This window comes from Parus major, chromosome 4 (genome assembly GCF_001522545.3).
Source record: "Parus major isolate Abel chromosome 4, Parus_major1.1, whole genome shotgun sequence".
Taxonomy (NCBI): domain Eukaryota; kingdom Metazoa; phylum Chordata; class Aves; order Passeriformes; family Paridae; genus Parus; species Parus major.
Window position 1 is genome coordinate 13,653,666 of NC_031771.1, and position 13,768 is coordinate 13,667,433.

General features: G+C 43.7%; 2 protein-coding genes across 4 annotated transcripts in view; one reads left to right on the plus strand and one right to left on the minus strand.

Annotated features, from left to right (window-relative positions):
* Positions 1-4,116: 4,116 nt before the first annotated feature.
* On the minus strand, positions 4,117-13,175 carry COPS4 (COP9 signalosome subunit 4). Its single transcript, XM_015625742.3, has 10 exons — positions 12,890-13,175; positions 11,701-11,780; positions 10,796-10,947; positions 9,689-9,792; positions 8,771-8,924; positions 7,521-7,671; positions 7,027-7,197; positions 5,603-5,718; positions 5,188-5,272; positions 4,117-4,687 (listed from the first exon to the last, which is right to left on the minus strand). Exons 1-10 carry the CDS (start codon positions 12,964-12,966, stop codon positions 4,554-4,556), a joined length of 1,224 nt encoding a protein of 407 aa, XP_015481228.1. The 5' UTR covers positions 12,967-13,175; the 3' UTR covers positions 4,117-4,553.
* Positions 13,176-13,356: 181 nt separating this feature from the next.
* The window catches only part of LIN54 (lin-54 DREAM MuvB core complex component), a 40,060-nt gene continuing 39,648 nt past the window's right edge, over positions 13,357-13,768 (plus strand). For 2 of the 3 annotated variants that reach the window (XM_015625054.3, XM_015625055.3), the window contains exon 1: positions 13,358-13,463. The gene's annotated coding sequence lies outside the window, so the exon portion shown is untranslated. Of the gene's footprint in view, positions 13,464-13,768 lie in introns of all 3 variants that reach the window. The other variant, XM_015625053.3, reaches the window with a different exon arrangement.

Sequence of the window (13,768 nt, forward strand, 5' to 3'; positions counted from 1 at the left end):
TTACAACGATGATTGCAGCATTTGAAAGCCAACAAAAATATACTGGGACTCACCCAAAGCTGTGAGGTAACTGATAACACATGTTTTCCTCAGTCCTTGCCCCAAACAATCCCTACATGCTATGCTGTGAAAATATACCAATTGCTTGATTTACAGCATGGCAACTGATCTAGTTCCAGCCCCCCTGTCATGGGCAGGAACATCTGCTTCTAGACCAGACCACTCAAAGCCCCTTCTAAGCTGTCCTTGAACACTTCTAGGGATGGGACATCCACAGCCTCTGCTGTCCAGCTCTGGACAACATGTGCCAGTGTCTCACCACCCTCACACTAAGGAATTTCTTCCTAACATCTAATCTAAGCCTGGTCCCTTTCAGTTTAAAGTCCCTGGGGTACCCCAAAGCTGAACACAGTACTCTGAGTGGGGTCTCATCAGAGGGGAGCAGAGGGGCAGAATCCCCTCCCTCTCCCTGCTGGCCACACTGCTTTGGATGCAGCCCAGGACATATTTGGCGCTCTGGGCTGTGGGCACAGCTGGCTGTGCTGCCAGGCAATATTGAGCTGCTTATCCATGAACACCCCTGAGTTCTCCTCCTCAGGGCTGTCTTCAGCACATTCTCTGCCCAGCCTGTGCTCATGCTTGCGATTGCCTCAGCCCACATGCAGGATCTTGCCCTGGGCCTTGCTGAGCTTGAGGTTTGTGGCTCACACAGCCCCACCTCCGAAGCCTGTCAAGGTCCCTCTGGGTGGAATCCCTTCCCTCAAGAGTCATAATTTCAAGTTTACACTGCTGCAACAAAATGAATGCTGTGCACTCACTATGAACCTAGGCTGACGCCCTATTCTTCAGTGCTTAGTTGTTAAGTGCAATGTTCTTAGTCTGGTAAACTTTTATACTTTGGTTTTGCAATGAATAACTACCACAAAGAATAAAACCATCATTTATGGAGAAGTCATTTATCATGTGTAAAGCAAAGTCCCTAAGCCTTAAACAAAAAAAAAAAAGGAAATGGATTTGCATGGGTGTTGTTCCCCCTAACAGATTACTTACATTGTTTTCAGGTTTCTTCATAGAAATCCTTTTTTCTAGATAAACGTACTCATTGTACTAAGATTTTATTTTTTAAAAAAAGTTGTTAAGCCACCAAGACCTCATTAATCCCAAGTTCAGTCCCACATTATACTTGAAAACATATTATATATTGTTTTGAAGAGTCCTGCGAGGCCCTGTGGTAATTTTTACTCCCTACCTGAGCAAAGTTCTCTTTTTGTCATTTTTTGCTTGGGTGAAGGGAAAACTTTCTGGTATCAGAGGACTGTTAGTTGAAGTCAAGAAGTACAACCTAAGCCATGAATGTGGGAAACAAGCTTTGTAACCTGCTCCGAGTGCCCAGAGGCCAATTAATTTGTTCTGTGCTCGCTACGGAAGAGCAGAGCTTAATCACAGAATAAAACTGGGGCTGTGCTGGTTTACCACGAGCGCTGAGGTCTCCACGCAGGCTGTGTGCGCTTAGCTCTCCATCTAGTGGGGAGCTGCTGGCTTTGGCTCCCGGCTGGAGCAGGGAGGGTCCCGGGCCAGCAGTGGGAAATGGGGAAACCCAGCAGGGGGGTTGGCTCTGCACACACCTTTGTTAAGGAAGCTTCTCGGTCTGACCGGCCGGGAGCCGCTGTGGCAGCCACACTCCCACCGCCCCGGGCTGTCACTGCTGGGACCGAAGCCCTTTCACAGGGCTCTGTGGGTGCCCCTATTGACTCCCCACACTCACACAGCCACAGAGGTTTCCTCAGTGGCTGGACCCCAGGCTTCCCCTAGCAGAGTCCTGCTCGTCTGAATCCTTAAAGTAATTTAATGGTGGTGCAGCAACACCGCAACAGCTCGAGTTGAGCTTCCAACAAACAAACAAAGCATTCTCCAGACATTTATGCTTCCACTGTCTGCATGCCCCTTCCAGTGGGGATATTTAGTCTGGGATCTTCTCGCTGTTCATCAGCTCCTGCTGAGTCTCAGCGTGACTGATCACTCCTTGGCATGGTCACAGCCCCTTGCTGGGGGCTCCTGACATTCCCCCACCCAGCACACAGCCTGTAGCCACCAGCACTATGCGTATTCCTCATCATCCCTCTTTTAATTGAGCATACCTACTGATTGACTTTAAGGAAAAAGAAATAAAACTTTCAAGGTATTGAACCACTGACTTTACAAGTAATAAATGCAACACAATTAAGGCCAACAAGATTGCCACAGAGGGGTAATGATTATCAATGTAAAATCATGAAAGATTCTCTAAATCTTGTTGATCACCTAGCTGGTAGATCATTTAACTGCTTGTCTAATGTGAGAGTGGTGGATCCAGTTTTCCTTACCAAAACTGTTAACTGCACAATAGGAACAAAGTAAGACAGTGTATAGCCCCTCCCATTTATGTTCTTATTTGGATTTTTGTGACAAAATGTTCATGACTGCTTCCATGTCCAGGCTGTGTATCATGTACTTATATCTCTGGTGGGCTGATACCACTGTGCACACTTTCTCAACTCTTCAAACTCTTTCTATATATACAACATACTGGACCAGGTGTTCTGAGCCATTCCCTTCACTGCTTTCTGTAATGCTTCTAGTGTGGGCTGGGCAATGATTACAGCAATTTCTGCAGGTAACTGTACTTACTCAAATAAATTAGATCTTCCCTGCTGATGTGAAAATTACACTTTCTTTCCACAGCATTCCTGCTGCATGACATACCTCAAATGCTGCATGTATTAAAGCTGTAAGTTCTGTCCCTTATGTGTTCATCCTTGCTGGAAGTGGAAGTGGCTCTGCTTCCTCACCTTTCCCTGGCTCACCACAGCATTCCCAGGCTTGATCTGGGTTATGTCAGGGGCCATCAGATAACTCAGTCTGTAACTTGAAATATGCATCACCAAAGGTCACTTTGGTTTGGAGGCCTGAGTTGGCCACTTCAGGTCTGTCCTTTCAGAAATGGTTCAGTAGAACTGCTTACTGCTTTCAAGAAGTCAGTCCTGGCCCACAGGGAGAGAAGGTCCATGAAACAGCTGTGGACACACACTGGTATGGCTTTTCAGGACTGGATTCTCCTTTAAAGTACTGAAAGCAACAAATAACCTAAATGGGAATATATGTGAATGGCATACATGGCACACCTCCATCTGCAAAGGGCACGCTCCAGGAGGAGAGCTCTGTGCAGAAGGCAGAGCAAAAGCAAAAAGAAAAACAGGCTCCAAACCAATAGTGACTGTGTCAGTATTTCTCTTAAGGGAGAGAAAATTCTCAGCCAGTACCACTTTGAACAAGTTACAGGTAATTTCTCCTGAAAATAGGTGGTCAAAATACCCTTCAGCCTACTCTCATCATCTATGCCATCACTTTGCTCTTACTTTTATGATGCTGCTGTGCTAAGATGTGCAGTACTTGCACAGCAAAGAACATTATAATTTGGTCTATACTCACTTGACAGTTCATTACTTAGTAGTAGTGTAGTGCCTTGAAACAAGGCACATCTTTACAAACAACGACAAGTGTAAATATAGCAACTGTAGATGCTGCTTGTTCCTGTTTAAAGATTTTGATTCAATAGCAATTAGTTTCTGCTGTGCTTGACATCTTAATTAATTCCTTTCTTTGGAGATGTTTGCCTCATCAGCCAACTTGGTTTTGTTTCTCTAAGACATTAAAGAACTGAAAAATATGATGGATCCAAGGTATGCAGCTAGATGTGCAATTGAGTGGATAATTGAGTGGATGAAGTTTTCAACAGACTGGAGATAACCAAGCAGAGAAGCTCTGAAGACCCAAATATTTGTCATGTTTTTTAAATGTGTCTATTTGGCAAAGCACATGGATGGGTAAAGAGTGCCCACCTCCAGACTGATTAATATCAAAAAGGCCACTCTCATACTTCATTGCTGTACATAAGCATTTCAAGTTAGTCCTGCTTATCACAACAGCTTGACCGGCATTTTATAAGCAAAGAAGGAAAAAAAAAATGTTTTTCATTTAACATTTTCAGGGGCTGAAAATGCAATTACAAAAATTGGATTTGTTTCAAGTTACTGTTTAAGAAAAAAAATGAAAACAAAACAAACCCAAAACCACAGGTCCTTACAACACTTAAACCAAATGGCTTATCTCAGCCTTTATTAGAATAATTACAACTAAAAGAAACACGGTGCTTCTATTTTCACAGCAGGACACGCGTCATAGGAAGTAATGGGCTACAAAGCTATAGCAATACAGTGGGGAAAAAAAATTAAATAAACCAAACCCAAATCTTGCTGCAGACATTACAGCTTCTTTTAAATGGAAAACACAGTTTTCAGGCAGAATGCAACGCAGAGGCAGCAAGAGCATCAATCTAAGCTCAGAGAACTGGGGGCCTGTAACACCAAACAAGGTATCAGTTAATTGTGTCCTAAGCCATAGTGGAAGCAGAAGATGGGGAAGTGAAGATGGTTGCTCTGTTTCCCAGTCCTGCTCAGCTCCCCCTGCCGACACAGCAGGCAGGTGACTGCCTCCAGTGGGACAGCAAGGCACGGTCACTGAGCCATCTGTGCCTCCATGGCCTGTGCTGTCCACTCTGGGGCTGTCTGACTGATCTTCTCCAGCAGGTTGTTCACCTGGAAACACAGGGACTGAATCTGCTTGTCCCAAGTTGGCAAAGCTTCACGAGCTGAAAAGAAAAGACAACCCATACTAAACAAAGTAAGTCTTGGCTATCCCCTCGCCGTGTCAACTGCAACCTTTCCTTCTGCCTCTCCTAACTCACAGAGGAAGCCTTCCTTGTAGTGATATCAGGATCACTTCTGTACTCAAAAGCAACAGTTATTTTGGCTGCCTGTTAGGCTTGTTAGTTAAGCCTAACTCCTGCATCAAAGCAGATTTGAACAAAGAACTTCCTGGTGAACCTGCTCCTAGAAGGAGACTGATGGAATAAATTCACTCTTTCCTGTGGGTGAAAGGATGCAAAGCCCTCTGCAGGGAGTGGGTGAAGTGTCAAAGGTTGTCCCTTATGGCTAACTCTGCCACCTCCTGGCTACAGCAGGATGAGCAAGCTCACTTCAGGCAGAAGGGATTATTAATAAATTTAATCCTTATCTTGGCAGGGACCACCTCAAAAAGCTCACTCTGACAGCTGCTAAAACAAAAGAATTACAGTGTGGTTGAACTTACTCTCAAAGTGAACAATTCCATCAATCTGATCAATAAATCCATTCATGCGACCCTCAGTTATCATCTGAGAAGCGATCTTCTCTGCCTGGAGGAACCAGGAAAGATGTCAGAAACTTTGTCCGTTCTCAAAGAAGTTAGAAACTATTCAGTCTTTATCAGGTCCACACACAGAGGGGAAGGAACCTACAGACAGCACTCATTATGATATGATTAGACAAACTATCAGTGGCATCTAAATCCACTGTTGTTCATTCTACATTGTGTACTCTCCATTCTCCCTGACAAATATTCAACCTTCCTCATAATATGGAATATTATTCCCTAAATTTTAACTGATTTTCCTAATATTTACCACAGATAATTTCTCATGCCATTCATGCTCCTTGTTTGAAAAAAAAAGGTAGGAAATGGATACCTTAGCTGCAGGGATCTCTAGTAATGCGCCAAGCTCTTCAAAGGTGATGTTGTTGTAAAGTTTGCTTGCAGATAGTAAATTGTGTTCAATAACAGCTCTGTCCAGAATACTGGAACCTTCAGGGTTAGATGAGAAAAAAAAACAAAACTACACATTACTATAAGATTGAAATATTGCTTCATATAGTAGAGCAAATGAAAAAAATGCTTCTCTTTTTTTTTTTCTGAAGTACTACATGTGCAGAAGGTACAGATGTATCTGCCTTGCATTCCTGTTAAGCTGCACAAACACAGCAGACAAAAACAAATGGATGGCACATGGCTGATTTTAAAACAGATAAACCCTTTATTTAATTTCTAGAGTAAGCAAGTGGAACCCTTGCTACAAGATTTACTGTCTGAATCGAGGTGGTTTGACCTCCTGTGATCCTAGCCTGACAAATGGAAAGACCATTGGGGATTTTCTTATTATTCATTATGGCTCTTAGGGGTACAATTAACCTCTCTCTTACTCTGCTTGTGATAAACCCGTATCTGATGTCTCTCTTCTTGACTGAACAGTTTTCAACAATATAACTCATTTGCCCCTTAACCTCTAGCTGGAGATAAGCACATTATTAAACACCAGCTAACCTGCATTCTTTAAGGACAAACAGTACAGGTTATAAATAAACAATGTGACCAAGGGAAGGAATGCAACATATTGCTAACAACTACCTTTAACCCAGTTTTCACTTTTGCAAGTACATGGATACTTATTTTTCCTTAACCAACAATACTTTTTCAGTAGGAAGACTTTCCTGATCCAGAGGTATTTCATGATTATGTATTTTTCTACTTTTACCTTCTTCCAATCTAGAAAACTGAGACTAGTGTGTTTAGGATACCAGTTAAGCCATTATTTGACATTTTTCTGACAGTTCAGAGGTTCAGGACTTTGTGTCATGTCAGTGGTGATGTGTGTGAGGTCCAAACCATCCCCTCACCATGTTACCTTCCTGTCAAGTCCTGAAGCAGTTCCAATAAATGTATCATCAGTACTGACCTTTTATGGCCTATATGCATGTCATGGGTTTCTCGGCACCCTACTCTTAACAGTGCCTGAGAAGCTCACGAGGACAGAGACTCTGTCAGAAACACTGGGAAGGTGTCAGTGAAGGGGACTGTACATGGACAGGGAAAGAAAATGTGACAAGTTTTCTTCCAGAAGAGTATTTCAAAACCTTAATGGCAAATCAGAAAGGTTAACTATATCTAAGAAGCTTTACTATCTAACTATATATATATGTATATATGTTGAAAAATATTTCTTAAATAATGATACAAGCAATAATAAATTCTTTTCCATGACACTTCTTGACTGATTTGGGAAGTCCAGCTCCTGTGGATGAACACCTAGCATTACAAGGTTTTTAGAAAAGTTACCATCAGCTGTAGTCGCTTTCTGGTGAGGCATTAGCATAGCTGCAAACTCTTGCAGTTGATTTCCACGGATAATTCTGTCAAGATACATTTTCTCCAGGATCCCATAGGCTGCAAGCTGCTGGCATCTCTCATCCTTGAAGAGAGTAGCAAGCATGCGGGAACGCTGTTGTCCTAGGAAAGCCAAGAGGAATTCTCATAACTCACCACCAAACACCAAGTATTTAGAGGTAAACAGCAGGAAGTTACTTTTTTTCCCCAATGCATGCAAATAACAGCCAACAAAGCTCTACTGAGGAAGGAATTTGGTTGTGTTCAGTTCAAAGGCAAAGACACTTAATTAATCCAGCTCTGAGCTAACAGTTTGCCAACACGTAATTCTGGCATCGTGTTCACAACTTTGCATTCCTCCCCAAATCTTGGTAATACAAGTAATACACAAGCTGACTTGCTTCAGGAGAAATACCTTTTACACAGAAATGTAAGGTGTATTTTACCTGCTGATGCCAAAATAGTACAGTGCAATGCATGTTTCAATGCCTCCAGCCTCTCACTCTCATGGACTATGCTCTTGTAGGACAGCTCGTTGTACCTTTGGGCAGCTTCAATGAACTTCCTTCTGTAGTCAAGTACTCGAGCATAGCAAACCTAGAAAGGAAGGATATCTCAGAAAAAGCAGCAGAGGTGGCTGCATAATACAGGTGTGTAAAAATTGCACACTATAAAATCATAGCTCCCATAAATATTGCTCTTCTGCTTCCTAGGCAAATGTGTGCCTTCAAAGAATTAGCTTGACTTGACAAGTCCTTGCTCAAGTATCAGGGAAACCATTTGAAAGGTAATTTCCTACCACTGTTCATGTGTTAAACACTGCAGATGTCTAAAAGCCAAATATTGAGCCTGAGTAATTGAAATATTGCACAGCTGATACTATATTTGTGTGAGTTTCCCCTTCACTACTGACAGCTACCACTTAGACAGCCATTTATGTTTCAAATATTTGCTTTTCCCTTCAGCATGGGAACACCACCTGGTGTTTCTTCCTCCCTTTGTATTTTTCTAAGATTCACAGAAATTATTTACACTTTCAACTGAGCGCACACTTCAAAACGTAATATGGGATGAGGAAAAAAGGGGAAACCAACAAACAAAAACTACCAGATGCTGAGTTACTGCTCATGGCCCATCTGCTTTGTGTCACAGAATTTTAAACACCACCACACTTGATCACTTCTGTTACACTGTCATCACTGCTCATCAGTTACTAAAATAGTTTGAGAAATTTTGTGTATGAACTATGTACACAGTAAACACAAGAAAGGAATGTCAGCAGTTAATTTATTACTGAAGACTTAAAGCTACTTTTATGTATGGGACTTATTATTTAATTAATGGGGGGTGGGAAGACTTCTACTGTCTCTAATATTGGATGCAATTTTTTCCCCTCAGATTTATAGACAAAGGTAAAGGCACTATTTTCAACAATATTTCAAATGTTTTTTAGCCTAGTTTTTATTTTCTATCAGTAAAGCCAGCATTTAAGGAACTATCACAGTCATATCTCCAAATGGTAAGGAATGAGTTGTTTAATTATTGCTAAGATGTGTCTCTCAAGCTCCCAAAACCATATAGTTTTTCCCTTTGTCTCTTTTCTCATGATGAAACTTTTAGTGGCAGTGCATTAAAACATCTCAATGTGGAATTATCTTCCATTAGAAAGAGAAAGCAATAAAGCAGGTTAGACAACCTTATAATGGATTTGCAGCTGTTCATTAGTTGATTCATTCTGAAGCAGGGAAGCACGATTGATGTAAGCTTCTGCTTGAACTGGGTCATCATCCTCCAGATACAGCCTGGCAATTTTCAGGTAGGTCTCCAGTTTATAATCTACATTGTACTGCCTGTAGGGGAAAGAAAAAAGCAAGTGCTCAGAGTTGCTTCAGAACTACTTTTGCTCTCAGCTGGTCTAAACATTTGTTATGATTCTTTTAAGCACTTGGCAAAATTTGCTTTACCCTTTTTTCTTCTTCCCTACTACCAAATTAGTACTTTCTGTACAGAGTAAGGAAATTTAAGATGAATGCCTATACAGAACTGGCTCCTGTAAAATCCAGTAGAAATAATGCTGTCCACCAAGACACATAATCTGTTCTTTGTGGACTGGAAGTTAGCCACCAGTGGTCAGCCACTTCAGTTAAGAATCAGCCTTGCAGTGCAAGAAATAGGTGCTAAACAGGCAAAACCTATTGCTAAAAAGCAACTCCTTTTATGTGCAAACTGAGAAAGGGGAAAGGACTGCCAGAGAAAAGTAACAGCAAGGGTTGAACATCTAAAAAAATCAAGACAATCAAACCAAACTAAAACAAACTCCACCTCACAACAGACAAAAGAATCCCAAACTGCATTTGTTAATATCCCGTCTCAAACTATATCTTCATTTTGAACTGAGAAGGTGGACACACTGAAAAACTGCCACCCTTCAAGGGTCTTTCAATAACCTTAGAAACATTTCTACAAAACACTATTAAAAAGACTTGTTTAGCAACAAGACTAATTAATAGTGGGTAACTTCTGGTGCAGAAAACCCCAAAACTCTCACTCGCTGGTCTAGTTCACAGCAGAGAAAGCAGGTACAGGTAACACCACAGAACTGGGTGTAACATACTTTTGTCCCGTTTCCAAAGGGATCCCCACCAACACTTGTGCTGCATTTCTCCAGTCTTCTTCTTTCTCATAGATTGATGCAAGATGTTGCCTTATTGAAGCCACCTGAAGAACAATAAAGTCAACAGCAGAAGTAGCCATCATTTATAAAGCTTTTAAAAAGATTAAACAAATCTTTCAGGAACTGGAGCACCAAGAGTCACAAGCAATTTCTTGTGCAGTTACACATCAAATGATGCCTGTCAGGTAGGAATGAGGTGAACTGTGATTAGATCCTAATGAAGGAACTTCCACTTTAGAAAGCAGCTGTCAGCAGGTAAAGTATTAGTGTTTACAGCCTGGGTTTTTAACTAGAAGCCTGGGTAAAAAAAAAAAATCACCTGATGTATTTGATTTAATTTATGCACAATCATGATGATATGCAAGCATGTTCAGATCAGAGTAAAAGCTGCTTAAAAAGACAAAAAGATAAGTAAATAAAAATCATGGCAGAAACTGCCTTGACTTTCTACTCCAATACTAGATCCTAAGGGCTTTTAATATAAACAACTTCTCTAAGAACTTTCAGATGATACTGCATATTCATACAACAAAACGTAGAACTGAATGAAAAGGCAGAACAGCATATTCAGTAATTAAGCAGAATTGAATTTCAAGAAAATATTTTTTCCTGTCAAAATGATTATGGCTAAAACAAACAAACACAGAAAATGTATTTATTTTGAAACAAAAGCTATTTTTCAAGGTGCATGCACTTCACACCACCTGTCCACTTCACTGCTCCGGTAAAAAGCAGTACAATGAGGAGCAGTCTCCAGACACCTCCAGCAGCTCAAGGACTGTTTCACTGTAACAAGCCAATTCCTGGTAGCAGAGGAAGTACCTGTCCATGATCATGATGAAGTGACAGTCTGTAATCATGAACAGTCCTAAGTGCTCTCTGCAGTTAGCACAGGTTTTCCGTGTACAGGACTGAAAAACTGGGCTCTAAGTAGGAATATCTGCTTTGAACAGCTTTTTGAAAGGCTTGAAATAGTCAGCAGACAACGAAGGGAAAAACTAAAGCCAAACCCACAAGCTAAAACTTCCCTCATTACTGATCTCTTACCTGTTCTTCAAATGAAATAACTCTGGGCTGTATCTTTTCCAAGGTGAAGTGGTAAATTTCTTTGGCTGTGCTGTCAGGGAGACTTGGAAGATGTGTACAGAAATCTGTCAGCAGCTGCCGTGAGATCACCAGACTGACATTCTCATTCACCACTGGTTCACAGATGCACAGAGGAAAAACACAGAATGGATGCAATATTTTTCAGTGTCTTCACTACAGGTGATAATTTGCTTTTACATTAAATTTGAATATTTCAAATTTAATGTAAAACTGTTGAAAAACTGTATGCAAGTGAAGGTGATTTTTTTTCCCTTTTTTTTATAAAGGTGGGTTTTTCTTTTCTTTCAGAAACTGTTTACACTAGAGGTCACCAGAGTTCTAACCCCTGACAGATAATAAATGAATTTTTCAGCCTGATTTATAGTTCTCAGTTGATGAAATATCTTGAACAAAGTACCTGTTTGTGCTAAATCTCACTAAGCTCATTCTCAGCTTTAGAAATATTATAGCAAATATAATTTACAAAGATGTTCAATAAACCAAACACCCAGTACAATACAAAAAAAGGCCTAACAATTTCTTGGCGGTTTTACAAATGGGTGAAGAAGGAGGCTGTCAGTTTAAATACCACTTGGCACCCAGTACCAACTTCAGCACTCCACAGAGTGCTTTGTTTTCACCTTCCAGTGCTGACAGGTTGGAAAGCTGTAATAGCCACAAAGCTTACAAATCCATACCCTCTTCACTTCTGCATGTGGTGATGAGGGTTTCTCTTCCTATTGCATCTGAGTTCCAACAGGACAAAAATATATTGTATTTACACAGCCTCACATAGAGCTAACAAATAACCCCACAGACCTCTGGCCTTCACTCAGTGTACTACAACTTACACCAGATGCACTTACTTGCTTCTACAAAAGCTTTCAGAGCTTCAAGCTGTTCCACACCCGACAGCTGAATGGCTTTTTCCAATATTTGACGGTACCTGTCCATAAATAAATTTTAAAAAAGTTAAAAATCACACTTTTTTTTTCACTAAGAACTTCAGCCTCTCTGCTTACTTTCTATGTCAGGGCCCTATTTTTGCTCATATATTCTGTACCTTGAGGTGGCAATTCTCCAAACAGTTTGTTCCAAAGGTTCATCATGAACATTCACCTGGAATTGGTACCTGGCTCTTCTTAAATCCCAGGACTACATGCTCAGACAACAGAGCTCACCATTTTATTATCTAAGAACGTATGTGGAATTTTGGAAGTTTGAAGCAGTAATAATAATCAAATTCCCAGGAAAGTGCATAGAAAAAATAATGAAAAATGTACTGCTCATAGATTCAGATTAATCAGGGCAGTCAGACATTCAAAATGCCACATTCAATCTAATCTAATACTGTTGTGATAAATATTATGTTACAGCCACTTCACACGAACACAGGTGTACTCTATGTGTTTTCAAGTGTTGATTCCCGAAAAAAAATAGCAAGTTCTCTTTTCTTGTTTCAGCAACTTTGCCTCAGGGTTTGTGATACTGATGAAGTACTACATCCAGGTGGAAGCTACATTTTGAGGGTAAAACTTCCACGGTTTTACATGAAAATCCGAAAAGTGACACAGCCCCCGTGCAACACAAGCAACTGGACAGGGAGTCAAAGAATTCCAGGTGACAGATCGGCATCTGACGGGACTCTCGGAGTGAAAATCTATGTGACACATCTCACCACGAGAAGCTCAACCCCTAAGGGCTGCCGTCCAAAACATTCAACTAATGAAAACGGGAATAATTATTAACAATAGCAAAAGAGTCGCTGATATATCCACGGCAGCAGAGGAAAACAAACTCCCCCGGCCTCTCGCTGTGGCACAGCCCAGGGACAGCAGCCAAGCCATGAGGGGGGCCGAGCGGACACGAGGGAGGCCGTGAATCAAAATAAACTACACAACCATGAAGTGGAACCTTTCTGTCTCCTTTTTATCGGAAGAAACGCGGCCGCTGGGGACGACGCACCCTCCCAGCGCAGGGCACCCCCTCAACCCGCGGGCTGCTCGCACCCCTCACCCCAACGCGGGGAGGCGGCGGCGGAGCCCGGTAACTCACTTTCCCGCCAGGTCCTTGTGGGAGCCGCTGGAGTTCATCAGCTGCGCCAGGTCCTGCCTCACCGCGCCCGCCGCCATCTTGGGAGCCGCCTCCTCCCACCATGGAGCCGCGCGCGCTGGCGGGAGGAGGGGGAGTGCGTGTCACGTGACGGGGGAGCGCGCGCAGGCCGCGGGAGGCGGCGCGGGCGGGCCGGCCCCGCGCGCGCGGTTGGAAGGGGAGGATATTCCCACGGAGCTATCCCACGGGATTTACACCGCGAGTGGGATAAAGCGGGGCCGCCGCCGCCGACGGTTCCTCCTCCACGGGTGGTGCCCGCGCGTGGCCCCGGAAGCGGACGGCGGGGCGGGGCGGTCCCGGAAGCGCGGGGCGCTGCGCCGGCGGTTGCCAGGGCGGCGCGGTATTATGGGATGCGGCGGGGGAATGGCGCGGGGCGCGTGATTTTGAACAAACGCGGCGGCGGGATCGGCGCGGGCGCGGCCGCCGCCGCCGCGGCCGCCGGGAGCGGCACCGGGGAGCGCCGGCACCGGCCAGAGGCATCGCTAGCGGAGGAAGAAGAAGAGCGCCCGCCCGCCCGGTGAGTGCGAGGGGCGGGAAAGCGGCGGCGGGAGGACAGGGAAGGGGGTGCGGGTACGGCTGACAGCCGCCTCCCGCCGGGAAGGAACAGGCCCGGCCTTGCCGGGCGCTTTCCCCGCGGCAGGCCGGGCTCTCGGGTGGCCCTGCCGGCCTCCCCGGGATGGCGCGGATAGTCGGTCCCGGCCGCCCCTCCGCCGCGGAGGGTGGCCGCCCGGCGCGTACCCTCCCCGCTGCTCGCCGGGGTGATCTGCGCCCGGAGCGGCGGGGTCACGGCAGCCCCGCGGCGAGGCGAGGCTCCCCGTCGGA